The 16520-nt window shown below is 39.2% G+C and overlaps 2 protein-coding genes across 8 annotated transcripts in view; both read left to right on the top strand.

Annotated features, from left to right (window-relative positions):
- Positions 1 to 16520, top strand: part of PRKCQ (protein kinase C theta) — a 176246-nt gene that overhangs the window by 58169 nt on the left and 101557 nt on the right. For all 7 annotated transcript variants that reach the window (XM_047740717.1, XM_047740719.1, XM_047740718.1 and 4 more), the window contains 4 exons: positions 852 to 912; positions 11525 to 11687; positions 12831 to 12862; positions 12959 to 13044. In XM_047740717.1, the coding sequence (XP_047596673.1) occupies positions 852 to 912; positions 11525 to 11687; positions 12831 to 12862; positions 12959 to 13044 (342 nt within the window). The remainder of the gene's footprint in view (positions 1 to 851; positions 913 to 11524; positions 11688 to 12830; positions 12863 to 12958; positions 13045 to 16520) is intronic.
- On the top strand, positions 7661 to 9474 carry LOC125106532 (AP-1 complex subunit sigma-2-like). Its single transcript, XM_047740722.1, has one exon. It carries the CDS (start codon positions 7734 to 7736, stop codon positions 8205 to 8207), a length of 474 nt encoding a protein of 157 aa, XP_047596678.1. The 5' UTR covers positions 7661 to 7733; the 3' UTR covers positions 8208 to 9474.

Genomic DNA, 16520 nt, shown 5'->3' with positions numbered 1-16520 from the left:
GCTCTATTGAAATCCACTTTCTTAGAAATAATTTCTCTGTCTAAAAAAATATCCACAGAGGAAAGGGGGGAAAAGAGAATGGAAAGAAATCAAAGAGGGAGACAAACCTTGAAAGACTCTGGACTCTGGGAAACAAACTGAGGGTTGCAGAGGAGAGGGATTTGGAGAGATGGATTTGTCATTTTCCCCTTTGTCACATCACATGATAACCTGAATCCTCCCTTCAGTGCTACTCTGCTCTGGTCTCTTCTATGTAATGATACTGAAATGTGTATTTTTGTCCATTTTTAGACAAATCTAATCAGAATTTCCCATGGTAGATTATCTAGCACTTTCCCAAGGACAGTTTCCTTACTTTCCTTACCAAAGAAAATCACAGCTCCCAATTCATACCCTGGTTAACCTAGAGGCTTGTGGGTAGGCACTCTCAAAGCAGGATCCATCTTGCCTTCCAGAAGACCTACTGTTACCTGGTCCCAGTGCCCCGGATCCTTTTGTCATGATGAAGATCTGAACCTGCCCTGCTCACAGCCACGCAGATGAGAGCCGGCACAGGGCAAGAATATCAAACGGAAACTGTTTTAGAATTTTGTTTCTCCCTCATGGAAATTTTGATCTCCAAGTAAAATTAAGGAGCTGCTGAGGTGTTTTAATAAAAAAAAAAAAAGGTTGAATGCACGGATGGTGCACTATTTTGATGGTAACCGGTATGAGTAAAAAGTGAGGAGGAGGCAGTCTTGGGTTCTACATTGGAAATCTCCAGCAGCCACCACACTCACCAGGTACTGTGTCATTAAACGCACAGCTTGTTTTGCATTCTCCCTGATATTTCCTTTTTTTCTCTCAATCAGTTAGAGCTGAAACCTCAAGGTCGAATGCTAATGAATGCAAGATACTTTCTGGAAATGAGTGGTAAGTGACATTTTGTCTTGTTTGTGGGTGAGGAGGGTGTGTCCTTTCTCCTTGTGTGCAAACTGTTTGACTTTTGCAATAGCAGAGAAAATCATTAGGAGAAAAGGAAACACAGGAAGTTTTCTCAAAAGTTTTCAGTGGTGTTCAAATATTGTTGAAAATTTACTCTCCGGGCCAGAGAAATGTAGAAATAGAGAACATTTATAGCATTAGTTTCTCAGTAGTGTGAACTCATGTGCCCAGTGCTTTTAGAGTCAGTCTTTATTTTAGTTTGGAAATGTCATGTAAATACAAAAGGCTCTGTTGACATGTCACTATATGAGTATTAAATAAGAGATCATACTGTCAGTAAAATACAAAATGAATAGGAAACCGGTAAGTATTTCTCATAATGCTAGTAGCAAAATAATAATGCTTCAAGTTAGCCGCCTCAAATCCTTTTAGGAACGGAAGGAAAACGTGCATTGGAACGTCATTTCCACGTCACGCACAGACATGGGTCACGGAGGTGACTAGGAGCAGGGCTCTTGGTGCCTGTGACAGTCTGTCCATTCCTTCTATTGCATTTGTGCTCTGCCATCAAAGTGCAGTGCAAACAAATCAAATGCTGCTACTCCTGAAATCGTAAACTTCAGGATGGATATGTGTACTTACTGATCACAAACTGATTTTATTTTTTCCTAAATTAGTTTAACTACCAAGAGAAAATTTTAGTTTAGAGATTTATGGTGCTTTCTGGGCTTTGGCTTAACATATCCAGTGTCTTTGGGTCCAGATTCATACAAATGCACTGGGGGGAGAAAAACATATTTTGAGATTATCAGGGAATCTTGAACCCTCACCAGGTGTTTGGTGATACGGAGGCATTGTTATTAGTTTTCTAGGTGGGATGATGGTATTGTGGTTCTGTTTCCTAAAATGGGTCCTCATCTTTAAGAGGCATACTAAGGGGCGCCTGGGTGGCTCCGTGGGTTAAAGCTTCTGCTTTCAGCTCAGGTCATGATCCCAGGGTCCTGGGATTGAGCCCCGCATCCGGCTCTCTGCTCAGCAGGGAGCCTGCTTCCCCCTCTCTCTCTGCCTGCCTCTCTGCCTACTTGTGATCACTGTCAAATAAATAAATTAATCTTTAAAAAAAAGAGAGGGAGACATACTAAAATTTATAGATAATGCAACACCAGGCATTTGCTTCAAAATAACCCTTTGGTATGTGGGTGTGGATAGCAGATAGCATGTTTTGGAAAATAGTGGCCTTAGACCGATCATTATTGAAACTGGATGATCTATACTGGGAAATTGATTACATGTTTGCTCAGCTTTTGTATGGATTTAAAAATTCCCATAATAAAGCTTTTTTTTTCTTTAAGAAGAAAAGAATCCCTAAAGAGGTAGCAGTACAATATGAAATTTTCTTTTATCTCGTGGAGGCTCTAGGTACATAGAACGTGGCATTGTGCCATTTTTTAAAAGATTTTTTTATTTATTTGAGAGAGAGAAAGAGACTGTTCACAAGCAGGGAGAGTGGCAGAGGGAGAGGGAGAAGCAGGCTCCCCTCTGACCAGAGAGCCCGACGCAGGACTTGATCCCCAAACCCTGGTATCATGACCTGAGCCAAACATTCAACCAACTGAGCTACCCAGGTGCCCCAGCATTGTAGTACTTCTGAGTTGGCTAAACGGTAGAGTGGTTGTAGGAGCTGAATAACTGGGTTAAGTGTTTCTGGTAAACGGTTCAAAGAACACTGCTTTGAAGAGAGAGTCAATTATCATATGGTTTCACTTATTTGTGGAGCATAACAAATAGCATGGAGGACAAGGGGAGATGGAGAGGAGAAGGGAGTTGAGGGAAATTGGAAGGGGAGGTGAACCATGAGAGACTATGGACTCTGAAAAACGATCTGAGAATTTTGAAGGGGTGGGGGGTGGGAGGTTGGGGGCACCAGGTGGTGGGTATTGTAGAGGGCATGGATTGCATGGAGCACTGGGTGTGGTGCAAAAATAATGAATACTGTTATGCTGAAAAAATAAAAAATTAATAAAAAAAAAACAACTTAATTTTCTCTTAGAATGAGAGATAACAATCAGGTGGCCCAAAAACAATGATATTTCACAGATAGTAATTACCCAAATCCAGGACTTCGTTTTTTTTAAAGGAGAAAATTTTGTCATGTTTAAAATTTTTGTATCTAGACCCAGATTGAGACTCTGTTTCAAAAGTTTTATATATCTAAAAGCTTTAATTTTTAAGAAACAATATTTTGGACTAGCCTAACTAGAAAATTCTTTATTGATGATAAGAACTATAAGATATCATTCTATTTTAAGAATATTTTATTTATTTATTTATTTATTTATTTATTTATTATAAGAAATAGTTTTTGGAAGGATTCAGAAAACCAAGACATGAGTTCTCATACTCAAGGAACTTAAGCCTAGATTGGAGAAGTGGTATAGACTAACTATTGGAGAAGAATTTAGTCCTAAACCACACAAATACTGATTAACCAAGAGATCAATAGGGGTTGCCTTCATTTCAGAAAATTCCATAGAGTAGACGTTGAAAGACTGGCATAATTGAATTTGCAGACAAGAGGGATAGCTTTCTAGGAGGAAAACATGAATATTTGAGCAAAAATATAAATGGATGTAGAACTGTGAGAAGACCAGTGTAGGCAGATCATAGGGCACCTGCTAAAACCAGAATGAAGAACCTAAGACAAATCTCAGAGGGCTTGGAATCCAGGCAAGAGGAGTGAGTAGATCTAGGAAAGTTACCAACAAGGAGTCACAGTCCCATTCTTGAGCAGGCCGTGATATGATGAAAGCAATGTTTGGGGGAAATTGCTTCTGCATGAATATGGGACAGATCTGGAAAGGGAAATAGACTGGATATAGAGAGAGCCTATAAATTTCATTTTTGCAATGGAGAGGTGATGAGAACCTGGTCTTGGGGCATGGTTATAGGAATGAAATAAAAGAAAGAGTCCAAACAAAAATAAGATTTCATGGCAGTGTAGATGAAAGGTTATGCCCATTATGAGTAAATAGTTGAAGTACTTTATAATTCTTTAAAAGTGGAAGTTGAATGAAGGGAAAAATGTTAATGATATTCCTTAAAATAGTTGGACCAGGAAAATGATAATGGGAGTGGTAAGAATGGGAGGTATGGGAAGAGAAAGCAGTTGGGGGAGGATACAGGATTCAGTTGTGGATAACATTTCTGATAATGTCATGTCTCCAATACTCCTCTTTTATGGAAGCATCGATATTTTTCTACTCTACAGGGTAGCAGATGGCTATTGCTCTCCACACACAAATCACTCCATTCTCTCTGTTTCAAAATCCTCATTCTGTGATTTCTGTGTTAGATTACTTTGTCTTCCTCCCTTGCTCTCCTACCAATTCAGTCTTGGCAGCTTTAGTCTTCATTCCCACCTCATATTTTGACACCTTCCTACACTTTTCTTTATCCATTCAAAAACCTGCAGTGACACCAGGTTTTCACTTGGAATTCTCCACTGTTGAGAACTCAGAGTCAGACCTTTCTCTCTCAGAGCTCATCTTCCTCCCCTGTCAATTCTGTCCTTTCTTTCACCCACTAGCTATAGGAATCTACCCTAACCTGGTTTCTCTCTTCACACCTTTTGTTAGCCCACATCTGTCCTTGACTCCCTACCTTGCCTGAAGTCCATAGCCCTTTCCAGCACTCTGCTGTCATGAGTGCCCTCCTCTGCCAAAAATGTTCTGATCCCCAAACCTTGCTTTCTTCCCTCTCCTCCAAGGCTTTGCTAGAAAAAGCCATCCAGCTGAGTCCATTACAAACTGTTGCTGGAAGATAATGTTCTGATGTTTCAGATTCATGTACTTAACCCCTTAGTGGATCTTTCCAAGTAGATTTCCTGTATTACTTTAAATTCAATATGTCTAAAGTTACACTCACCATTTTCACCAGTAACCTATTCCTTTTATACTCACTATTTCAGTTAATAATTACTCCAACCACTCAGAAACCTGGAAGTAACTTTTATAGCCTCTCTTTTCTTGACCTCCCACCTTAATCCAACAGTTTTTGCCCATGTTGTCTCTTCAGCATTTTTCAGTTTTTCTCCTGCTTTTCATCATCCTTGCCTCTTGCCAAATCCCAACATTCTCCTACATGGCTGCCAGAATAAACTATGTAAACTCTGTTCTGAATATGCCAGGCTTCTCTTCCCCCCTTTGCCCCTGCCTACAGCCTTTCAGTGTTTGCAAATTATCTACAGGAAAATGTTCAAACTGACCTGATACCTACAAATCTTCTGTGTGTGACCACTGATGTTTTCTGTTTCATATTCCATGCTCTGGAAGTACACACATCCTCAGGGACCTTTTCTGAATGTACCCTTGTGCATTCCCTTCCATCTAGAGAGGACATCTTTTGCTTTTCCCCACCATACCTTCTCCCACTCATTGGTAGAAATTATCTATTCTTCAGAACCCAGCCCAGAAATCATCTTTTAGTACCTTTCCTGTCCAACTTTCCTCTTTTTCTCACCTCCACCTCTCTATACCTGCCTTAACTGGTGTAGTTTCCTTATCTCTGGTTACATAGCATCCTGTGAATGTTTATGTTCCGACTTTTACTGCAATAATTGTCCTCTGTAGACTCTAAATTTCTTGCAGGAAGGCAATGGCTGAACCATGTCTTATTTGTCTCTTTAACTCCAGCACTAGGTTGCATGCCATGTACATAGGAGGGACTTAATAAATGTTCATTGAACTACTCAGCAGACTTACCCTGGAATTTAGAAATTCCTTTTATTCCCATACAATGGCTATTCCAAAATTACCCTACTCCTCAGTTTCTAAGGGTATCTCATTCTTCTCTCACTTTCGGAGTTTGGCTGTGCCCCCAGTTTAACCAGGAATGACTCTTGTCTCCTGTCTGTCTCTGTACATTAGAGATAGCTGCTGCTCCCTCTACTTGCTTCCTGCTCTGTGGACTCAGAAACAGTCCCTCCCTTTCTGGGTCTCCTTCCTCAAATTCCTAGCAGTTACCTACCATAAGCTCTGTAGCATCTTCAATGTTTCCTTCTCTCTTTGGTTTCCAGCTCATTGCCAAGACATACTGAATTAAGCCATCTTGTCCAGTCTGAAAAAAAAAAGATGTTTTTTTACCTTAAAAGTCTGGCTTATATTTTGACAGACCCACTAAGTTGCTTTCTTCAAGATTATGATTCCTCAAAACAAATTTCGCTTTCTTAGCCTCTGGTTCCCTTGATATCTCTATACTAATGCTGCAAAGCCCATTCTTTCTTGGCTTACCCAATGTGATACTATTGAAGTTTTTCTCTTAATTTTTTAACTGTTCCTTCCTGGTCTCTTTTGTAATCCCTTTTACTACCTCCTAAAAAATATGGGTGTACATATCAACATGTCCATTCCAAACCATCACATACTGTTCTTTGTGTGAGTGCCGTGTCTTCCTGACTTGACTGTTAGCCACTCAGAAGTTAGGGATAACATCTCATATTTCTTCAGAACATTAGGCATAGAAGTTTGCTCTGAGCTGCCCAGGAAACATCTGTGGTTGACTGGTTACAAACAAGTGATAGGTTAGGCTAAATAATAGATTAGGAACTATTGCTAGAAAGAAATAACCAAACATACAAAAACCAATAAACTTATTCAAGCCAAGAGAGAGCGGATTCCTTCAGAAAAAAACATAATACCAGAAGAATTCAAGAAATCCTGAGTGTTTATATAGTTGCTCTCCTGTAATGATCAAAATGGTTAGAGGATAAAGAAAAATCAAAGGAAGTCCCAAGGGAATAAATGTATTTCTAGCACTTTCTGACATCTTAAAAAATTTACAGTTTTATATAGTTTAATGTTCAGAATATGCATATATGCATATGTATATTTATTTACAGTAATAAATTTTACAGTATTTAATATTTATAGTATTTAATATTTACATTTATAGTAAATTTACAATATTTAATGTTTACAGTAATAAAATTAGGATTCCCAGAATAATTCACTTCTATTGCCTGAATTTAAAAGTAATTTTATACTTTATTTCATTTCGTATGGACCAAAATAGAAATGAGTCAGATCTTACTGACAAACTACCTACTACGCCAGTCACAAGTTGTAAATAGATCTGCTTATACCAGAACTTGCAGAAAACAGCAGTTGCCTCAGTGACCCTGAATTTAACCCCTCATTCACCAAACCTAATTTATTTCCAGCTCAGTTCTATATAAAAAGATCTACATTACCTAACCTTAAAGTATTGGGCAAAATATTATATCTCATCTATGGAACTTTTTAGAGTTATTCGGAATGCTCTTTATCTGAGAGTTGGAGTTGCCATAAAACAGACCTGTGGACCACTGTAGAGAAGATGTTAGTCATAAAATGGGGCATGGGATTTGGATGGGTTGCTGGGGGAGAGCTCTCTGTCCATATGCCCCCCACCCTTTATCTACCCAATGTATTTCTAGCCTGGGCCCATTAAAGATATGGAAAATAAAGTATATTGGCAGGGATGTTTGTCTCAAGAGTATCCTCATACCTCTGCCACTGCTTATCCAGAATGGAAGTAATTTAGTTTAAATATTGCTAAGTCATTATATTTATGAGGTATAAGCCTCTTATTCTTGCTAAGCCTCCATTTTTAATACTTGTAAAAATATAAGAAATGTAAATAATCTAAGATACTTTCCAGCTATTTAAAATTATAGTATTAGCTCCCCACAGCAACACGGCTTCTCTTCCTCAGCCTGGCGACAGGGGCTTCCCCTCAGCCGAGCTCAGCCGCGCCTGCAGCCCGCGGCCGCCATGCAGTTTATGTTGCCTTTTAGTCGTCAGGGAAAGCTTCGACTGCAGAAATGGTATGTCCCACTATCAGACAAAGAGAAGAAAAAGATTACAAGAGAACTTGTTCAAACCGTTTTAGCACGGAAACCTAAAATGGGCAGCTTTCTTGAGTGGCGAGATCTGAAGATTGTTTACAAAAGATATGCTAGTCTGTATTTTTGCTGTGCTATCGAGGATCAGGACAATGAGCTAATTACCCTGGAAATAATTCATCGTTACGTGGAATTACTTGACAAGTACTTTGGCAGTGTGTGTGAACTTGATATCATCTTTAATTTTGAGAAGGCTTATTTTATTTTGGATGAGTTTCTCTTGGGAGGGGAAGTTCAGAAAACATCCAAGAAAAATGTCCTTGAAGCAATTGAGCAGGCTGATCTACTGCAGGAGGAAGCTGAAACCCCACGTAGTGTTCTTGAAGAAATTGGACTGACATAACTCTCCTCCCTTGTTGATGACTTCTTGTGGCATTTCACACACTGTAGATGGTCACTGCCTTCATGTCCATGTTAGCTAATGGTATAAGATGACGTCTTGTCAGTATTACTGTTTTGCTAAGCTGCTTCATTCAGGCCTACACAAATTTTTTTTTTAAAGGGAATTTTTGGTTAATCAAGTGATAACTTAAGGGACTTAAACACAAATTAGTACGATGCAGAAAAAGAAAGGTACCTTTTCTGGATATTTTAAAGTTTATAGATCTGTTTCTCCCAATCGAATCATGTTATCTATGAGAACGACAGACTCAGGCAATTTACATTCATTAATTACCGTCTTTGGCAAAGGAAACTGTTAAATTATAATATGCAACCTGGCTTTATGAAACCAAAGACTAGTGTGTAGCATTTTAGCATATCTGAGAATAAAGGGAATCGATACTCACATATCAAATGAATTAAAATTTAACTGTTTATATTGAGACTTCAGAAAAAAAACAAATTTATACCAAAGACCCTTATTGGAAACTACATACTTAAAGGGAATACACAAATGACTAAATTGAAATGATGCGTTTTACACTAAAATTTATTTCTCCAGCAGTGCAAACCGGGGTCGAGGAACAGAGATGGACTGTTTAATAGTGAACACGTTACTTTTAAGGCCAAGGAACGTTCAATTCCTGAGACAGATTTCTTTCGTGGTCATAACGATTTAGTGACTTAGACAGCTTTCGAGGCCCCCAAGCAAAAATGGAAACATTGACTTACCGGAATTCTTCACAACAGTATCTGAAGAGAAGAACACATTATCTGTACATAAGTTATTTTCTGTAAGATAAGTGTCACTTAAGTCATTGTTTCAAGCACGACTTGTTCCTCCTGGGGTGCTTGTTATGGCCAAGTTGAGTTTGCTCCCTCCACTTAAAAGTGCTGGAAACTTGAGGGCAGCTTCCTTCCCTTCCATGGCAATGCCTAGTTATCAGAAATCTTGTAAAAGCAGACACCACGTTTCATGTAAAAGTGAGAGTCGAATGAGGTCAAATGACATTAGTGGGCCCTGTATTTTTTAAAGCTATACAGTTGTTTCAGTGTCAACTTCTATACATACTTCTCTGTATGTAGACACGTCTTCACGGTTTACACTTTTCATTTGTATCTGCTGGGCTGGATTAAGCTTTGTTGTGATTGTGACCAATACACATATTCAGGCCATGTTAGCGCTGTCTTATCACATCACTGATTAATTGTAATAAACGTTCGACGTACACCACTAAAAAAAATTAAAAAATAAATAAATAAAATTATAGTATTAGAAGTTACAATCACTAAATTCCTTATCCTTATTTTAGTAATAATTATTTTTTCTATTTATTTATTTTTATTTTTTAAAAATTTTTTATTATGTTAGTCACCATACAGTACATCATTAGTTTTTGATGTAGTGTTCCATGATTCATTGTTTGTATATAACACCCAGTGCTCTATGCAATACATGCCCCCCCTTAATACCCATCACCAGGCTAAATCATTCCCGTACCTCCCCAGCATAAAACCCTCAGTTTGATTCCTGAAGTCCATAGTCTCTCATGGTTTGTCTCCCCATCTAATTTCCTACCCCCCTTCATTTTTCCCTTCCTTCTCCTAATGTCCTCCATGCTATTCCTTATGTCCCACAAATAAGTGAAACCATATGATAATTGTCTTTCTCTGACCTATTTCACTTAGCATAATCTCCTCCAGTTCCATTCATGTTGACATAAATGTTGGATATTCATCCTTTCTGATCACTGGGTAATATTCCATTGTATATATGGACCACATCTTCTTTATCCATTTGTCTGTTGAAAGACATCTTGGCTCCTTCCACAGTTTGGCTATCATGGACATTGCTGCTATGAACATTAGGGTGCATATGGCTCTTATTTTCACTACATCTGTATCTTTGGGGTAAATACCCAGTAATGCAATTGCTGGGTCATAGGATAATTCTATTTTTTAACTTTTTGAGGAACCTCCACACTGTTTTCCAGAGTGGCTATACCAACTTGCATTCCCACCAACACTGTAAGAGGGTTCCCCTTTCTCCATAACCTCTCCAAAATTTGTTGTTTCTTGCCTTGTTAATTTTTGCCATTCTAACTGGTGTAAAGTGGTATCTCAATGTGGTTTTGATATGTTTTTCCCTGATGGCTAATGATGATGAACATTTTTTCTTGTGTCTGTTAGTTATTTGTATATCTTCTTTGGAGAAGTCTCTGTTCATGTCTTCTGCCCATTTTTTGGGTGTTGAGTTTGAGAAGTTCCTTATAGATCTTGGAACTCTTTATCTGTAGTGTCATTTGCAAATATCTTCTCCCATTTATATTTATCTCTTGTTTACCATTTTCTTCTCTCTTGAATGTTGGAGTTGTCATTACACTTTTGAGCCATGATTGCCTTGCTTTTGTGTGTTTTCTTCAAGTCTGTGCTTCAGACAGGAATCATTAGTATTCTCAGAATCTTACCAGCCTTTTAGAAATATGTTAAATTGGCATGGGGCACTATGGACAGTGACTATCATAGTATCTTCACCAATATTCTGAGCCCAGAATGAACTGAAGAAATGTGAATGTGATGATTTGATTTAGATGACTAGGTAACATCCAGGATTACCTAGACATTTAAAAACAATTGCAGTCAACTATTAATTTCTGGCTTTTTCCACACTGACTGTATAGACTGTAGTCTATAAATTTATAGCTGGTGCACCTGATCACTGTGGACATCATGAACCAAAGCATAAACTTTCCAAAGTTCTTTTGCCCTCACACACAAGTCTGGCCAGCTCCCCTCCATCTACTGGACCCTGCCCATAAACCACCAGACATAAAGCATCCTGGGAAATTTAAAAAAAAAAAAAAAGCTGTTTCTAAGTTGCTGTCAGTAACCACATTATTCTCTAGAATTACAGGCAAAAAGTATTTACCACTTCCTGCTTTTTCTGGCTGACTCATCATTGACAATAGGGGAGGTTGATAAATACTTTGAAAGTTCTGACTTCTGGTTTTAAAAACTGAAAGAGGATAGCTTAGCACAGTCAAAGAGGCATGAGGGCTTGAGCCAGTAATCCAACCTCATTGTTTTGACCATATAGTAATACACCCTACAATAATTCTGTATTCTAGAATTAAAGAAAGAAGCTTAGTGCTATACCACCCTTAATAAGAACCTGGGATTTTACTGGTTTCAGTGCTTGCCTAATTACTTGTCTGTCTCCATCTTTTCCCCATCTCCCCATCCCCTCCACCCACTTTGTCCCTTGTCCTATTCCTGCAGACACAAAGGACATGAGTGAATTTGAGACTGAAGGCTTCTTCGCTTTGCATCACCGCCGAGGAGCCATCAAACAGGCCAAAGTCCACCATGTCAAGTGCCATGAGTTCACCGCCACCTTTTTCCCACAACCCACATTTTGCTCTGTCTGCCATGAGTTTGTCTGGTATGGTAACTTGGCATTTCACTCCAAACTTCAGCTTGTGCATTGTGTCAGATCCTCTCAACCTGTCGTGCCCAGCATGCTCCACCTCAGGGGAGTGTGCTGGCATAAACACTACATGGAAGGATGAGGCTTAAAGAGTGTGAATCTATACAGTATTTTCATAATATGACTCCTCTAGAGAAAGGAAGCCAGCTCTAGCAGAAAAAGTTTTCAAGAACTTTAGCTTCTGATTAAATGGGGGCCACTCGGGCTAAGAGGGAAGGACAGAAGAGGGAAACATCTTTACTGCTGGCACAGTTTTACAGTTGAAACTTCTACCATCTTGATAGCCCAACTGTGCTGTTACTAATGTGTGTGAAATGCAAGACTTTTGCTTTGGAGCTAATGGGTTTAGATGTTTACAGGGCTCTTGGGCATCTTAGCAGCCCTCAGACAGAGATCAGTTCAAGCCTCAGTAAGCACACAGCAAAGGCGATGGAACTGCAGAGACTTGAAATGACTCCTGTCTCTGGTCTCTGCCTCCTCGCCTCTTGGTAGGGTGTTTTTTCCTTTGGGCGGCTTTAGAATCCATCAACTCACCACCCCAGTCTAACTAGGGAATCTAAAGGTCAAATAGACTTTTGATGGATTCCCACCAACTGTTTCCATTGAATGATTAGAATTATCTTCCTTTCTAATAATGAGCATTTCTCAGGAATGAGTCTTAAGCTCAAGAATTTAGTAGTTGCAAATATTCTCAGATACTCAGAAAAAGGAAACAACACATTATACAGATATCTTTGCTTATCTCTACCGAGCTTAGAGAGACAATGAATTTTTAAGTGTAAGACATGGAAATTTGCTACTAGGAACCTGTGATGCATTTTCAGTCGTATATTTTCATCTCTACATGTTTGTTTGGAAAAAACACAAGTGAGAGGAGAAACACAGTTTCTCATTTAATTATCAGACTTTCAACAAAGCAGTTGAAATTAAAAAACAAAAAACAACAATACATGTTAACACTTTCATCCAGTGACAGACCAGGGCTGCTGATCAGGGAATGCTCTGTGATACTAGGAAGCTATGAGATCTTGTTTGAACGTTTATGGTGCTGCTGTTGGTGCAAACCTCCAAGTAAGCCAGACATGTGCTTTATTGCAGGGGTCTGAACAAACAAGGCTACCAGTGCCGGCGTACGTAAGAAGGCTTTCTGTTGTCTTATTTTCATTCTTTTTACTTCATTGTTCCTTAACTTCTGAAAATCTTAAGTTGCAATAATTTCTTTTCAGAGTGTAATGCAGCAATTCACAAGAAGTGTATCGATAAAGTTATAGCTAAATGCACGGGATCAGCCATCAATAGCCGAGAAACCATGGTATGTGTTCGGGTTCCTCTTTCTGTCTGGAATATGGCCATTTTATCCTAACATTCAATTTTACAGCCCACTAATTCTTTTTAGTATTGCCTGAGCTTGAATGCGTAAGCTTATCAATGAACAGCAATCTCCATAAAACCCTTTCCTCTTCAATAATGATTATTACTGAGATCCAAAACCAGGGGATAAGTACGAAAAACAAAATAAGACAATTGATGACTCTACCTTTTCCAGGAAATCATGATAAAGAGTGCCCAGGAAACAGTTTTGGTCAATTATATGAGAACAAATCTTGTGGCATCTACAGCTAGAATGGACAGTTAAGGATTAGAGGCAAACGATGACAAAATACAGATGCAGGCATTTACAAGGTTAGTGTGAGATGTAACAGAAGTATAATTCTTATGTTGAGAGGCAAGTGTTACTTTCATAATGAACTTTAAGACATATGGCATAAGGACAGGTTGGATGTTACCCTGTAGGGAAGGGAAGCAGAGCTGGAGAGTCAGGCATTCTTTATTCAATCAACAGATATTTAGTGTGTATGTAATACATGGAAGAGACTATACTACTATGTACAATGCAAAACAGAGCACAAAACAGACCTGGTCTTCCCTTTATAGAACTTACTGTAAAATCAGGGAAACACATAATTAACAAACAGCAATGTATTTTTTCCATTTATATTAAATAACCAACAAGGTGTGATGATGGAGAAAAATTGAGTGACCTACATAAACCTAAGTTAAGGGAATCTCCCAGGCGAGCATTTAAGCTGAGAGCTAAGGGTAAAGGAGCCAGCTATATGAACAGCAGGAGGAAGCAGCCTCCAGACAGAAAAGGCCCCAAGGAGGAAAGAGTCAGCATGTTCTAGGAACTAAAATGAGACCATGCAGCTGGAACAGCAAGGGTAAGAAAGTGAATAGAATACGAAGTTGGGGAACTTGGCAGGACCTAGATTAGATTTTTATTTTTTTAAGACCCTGGAGAAGTGGTTGGATTTTATTTGACCTGTAGTGGGAAGCCCACGTGATGACTGATATAGGGGAAATTATGGGTTGAGGTATGAACGTAAAAACCAGAGGTGACTGCAGAAGTCCTCTCAAGGAGAAAGGTTGTTGGCTTGTTCCAGTATGGTAACAATGGAGAGGGAACAAAGTGACCGGGTTTTCGGGTGGTTTTCTTGTTAGAAATGACTGGATTTGTCAAAGGATTGGAAGTGGAAAATAAAAAAGAGGGAAATAAAGATGATGCCTAAGTTTTTGTCTTGAACAGTGGGGAAGTGGCAGAACCATTAACAAAGTAAGACTGAAGGAGAAATTGATATTTCAGTTCTTAATAAGTCTAGCTGAGATGCCCGTGGACATCCAAGTGGGGGTATCAAGTGGACACTATTACATGCATTTGGAATTCACAGGAACCAGTAGACCAAATATATAAATTCCCCAAAGGAATCTAAAGTTGCATGTTAGGTAGAAGAGAAGGAGCTTGTGATAAAGACTGAGAGTTCATATAGGGCTCTTCATATATTAAGAGTACATGAGGTTACAGAAACCAGAAAGCAAAGGGCTCAGTTGCGTTCAGTGCAGTTAAGAAGTTGAGAAAAATGAGGACCCTGTGGAGATCTCCAGAGCCCTTGATTGAAGAAATTTCAGAAAATTGTAGAGGTGTTTGCTTCACTGACCAACACTGACAGTCACTGAGAGTTGGTGACATGGAAACAATTTATGTGCTAATATTATCAGGAATATTAACCTGAAGCTCATTGAAGTAGGACAGTCTCTGAAAGGAGGTGAAACAAAGGGATGGGAATATCCCCATTGCTAGAGAGAGAGGAGAGATGGATGAAGCTAGAGAGAAAGCAACAACCAAAGCAGTCAAGGAGGAAGTCGACCCTTGGCAAGAGGGGATGATGTCTAAAGCACATGTGGAGATGGGTCTCTAACAGACAGATGGTCGGTTCATCGATTGTAACAGAAAGGGAGAAGGTGATGATGGCGGATTGTAGATTTGGGAGCAGGCAGATGAGAGAGCTTCCCTGAGACAGCTTACCTTCAGTGTCATCTGAAGGTTGCGGGGAGGAAGAAGAGAAGGCCACAAGTGGCTTTGAGGAGAAAGGACCTGTGAGAGAATTATCTTGGGATGGAAAAGCAAGGTGGTTAGAGAGGAAGAGTGGGATTGCTGAGGACCATGCAAAGTCAGCCTGAGTTTGAGGGGCCAGCCTGCCCGGGTGTGTGATTTTCTCCAGCCAAGGGGCAGGCACAGAGATGGCTAATTGGTTGGGTTCTGTAGAGCAGAGTTTCTTTTAAAATTTAGAGTTAGAAGGGGACAGTCTCCTATTAAAAGTGACTCTGCTAAGGCTCAAAGAGGTTAAAGTAGTTTGTCTGCAGTCAGTCATGTCTGATATAAGTAGCTGGCCTGGGACAAAAGTTCAGATCTCAGTCTCCCAGAGCAGTGTGATAGACTCCCCCCCGCCCAGTTTTATTAAGCGATAATTGGCATATATCACTGTATACATTTAAGGCATACATGATGATGGTTTGACTTGTGTATACTCTGAAATGATCACCACAAGAGGTTCAGCTAACATCTGTCATCTTACATAGATCCAATAAAAAGAGAAAACAAGATTTCTTCTTGTGATGAGAACTCTTAAGATCTGCTCTCTGAACACCTTCCCTGTATATCGCACAGCAGTGTTAGCTGTGGTCACCATGCCGTACATTCTCTCCCTAGGACTTACTTATCTTATAAGTAGAAGTACCTTTTGACCACCTTCCTCCACTTCCACCTTCCTCCTACTCCCTACCTCTGCGAACCACAAGTCTGATCCCTTTCTATGAGTTTGATGGGATTTTGTTTTGTTTTGTTTTTTTGGATTCCACATATAAGTGAGATCATGTAATATTTGTCTTTCTCTGACAAGTATTTTGTTTCTTTAAATGAAATTGCCACCTCCCAACCTGCCTCCTGCTCGCTCTACGTGATGCCTTCAGTTTTCCTGGGAAAATCACAAATTATAAGAATGATTGTTAACTTCAGTAGCTTTCCCTGGAAACAGAATGAGAGCCGCAAGTGCAATTTAAAATTTTCAGGTATCCTCGTATAAAAATTGAGGAGATAGTTTACATTATTTTTCTCATAAAAAAATCTTCAGAATCCAGAATGTGCTTTACACTGATAGTGTATTGTCTTGTCATCTTGCACAGACTCACTTGGCCCATGTGACTAATTGGAAAATACAAATCTATAGTCTTTTCCAGACATATTGGAACTATTTTGAGCTAGGGGTCAAAATTTGAGGTTGAAGTCTTCCAGCCCAGACCTTGACATAAATTGTTCATATTTGTATGGAAATGTTTATACAAAATGAGATCTGAAAATTATTTTTTCTTGGTTGAAAATGGCTAAGATAAGTTCTGAGTAACATTTGAACAATTCTAAACAGCTGTTCTAATGACCCGATGTTAGCCAAC

The sequence above is a fragment of the Lutra lutra genome, chromosome 8 (genome assembly GCF_902655055.1).
Source record: "Lutra lutra chromosome 8, mLutLut1.2, whole genome shotgun sequence".
NCBI lineage: Eukaryota > Metazoa > Chordata > Mammalia > Carnivora > Mustelidae > Lutra > Lutra lutra.
Note: the sequence above shows the minus strand (reverse complement) of the source record. Positions and strands in the feature narration are given on the sequence as shown.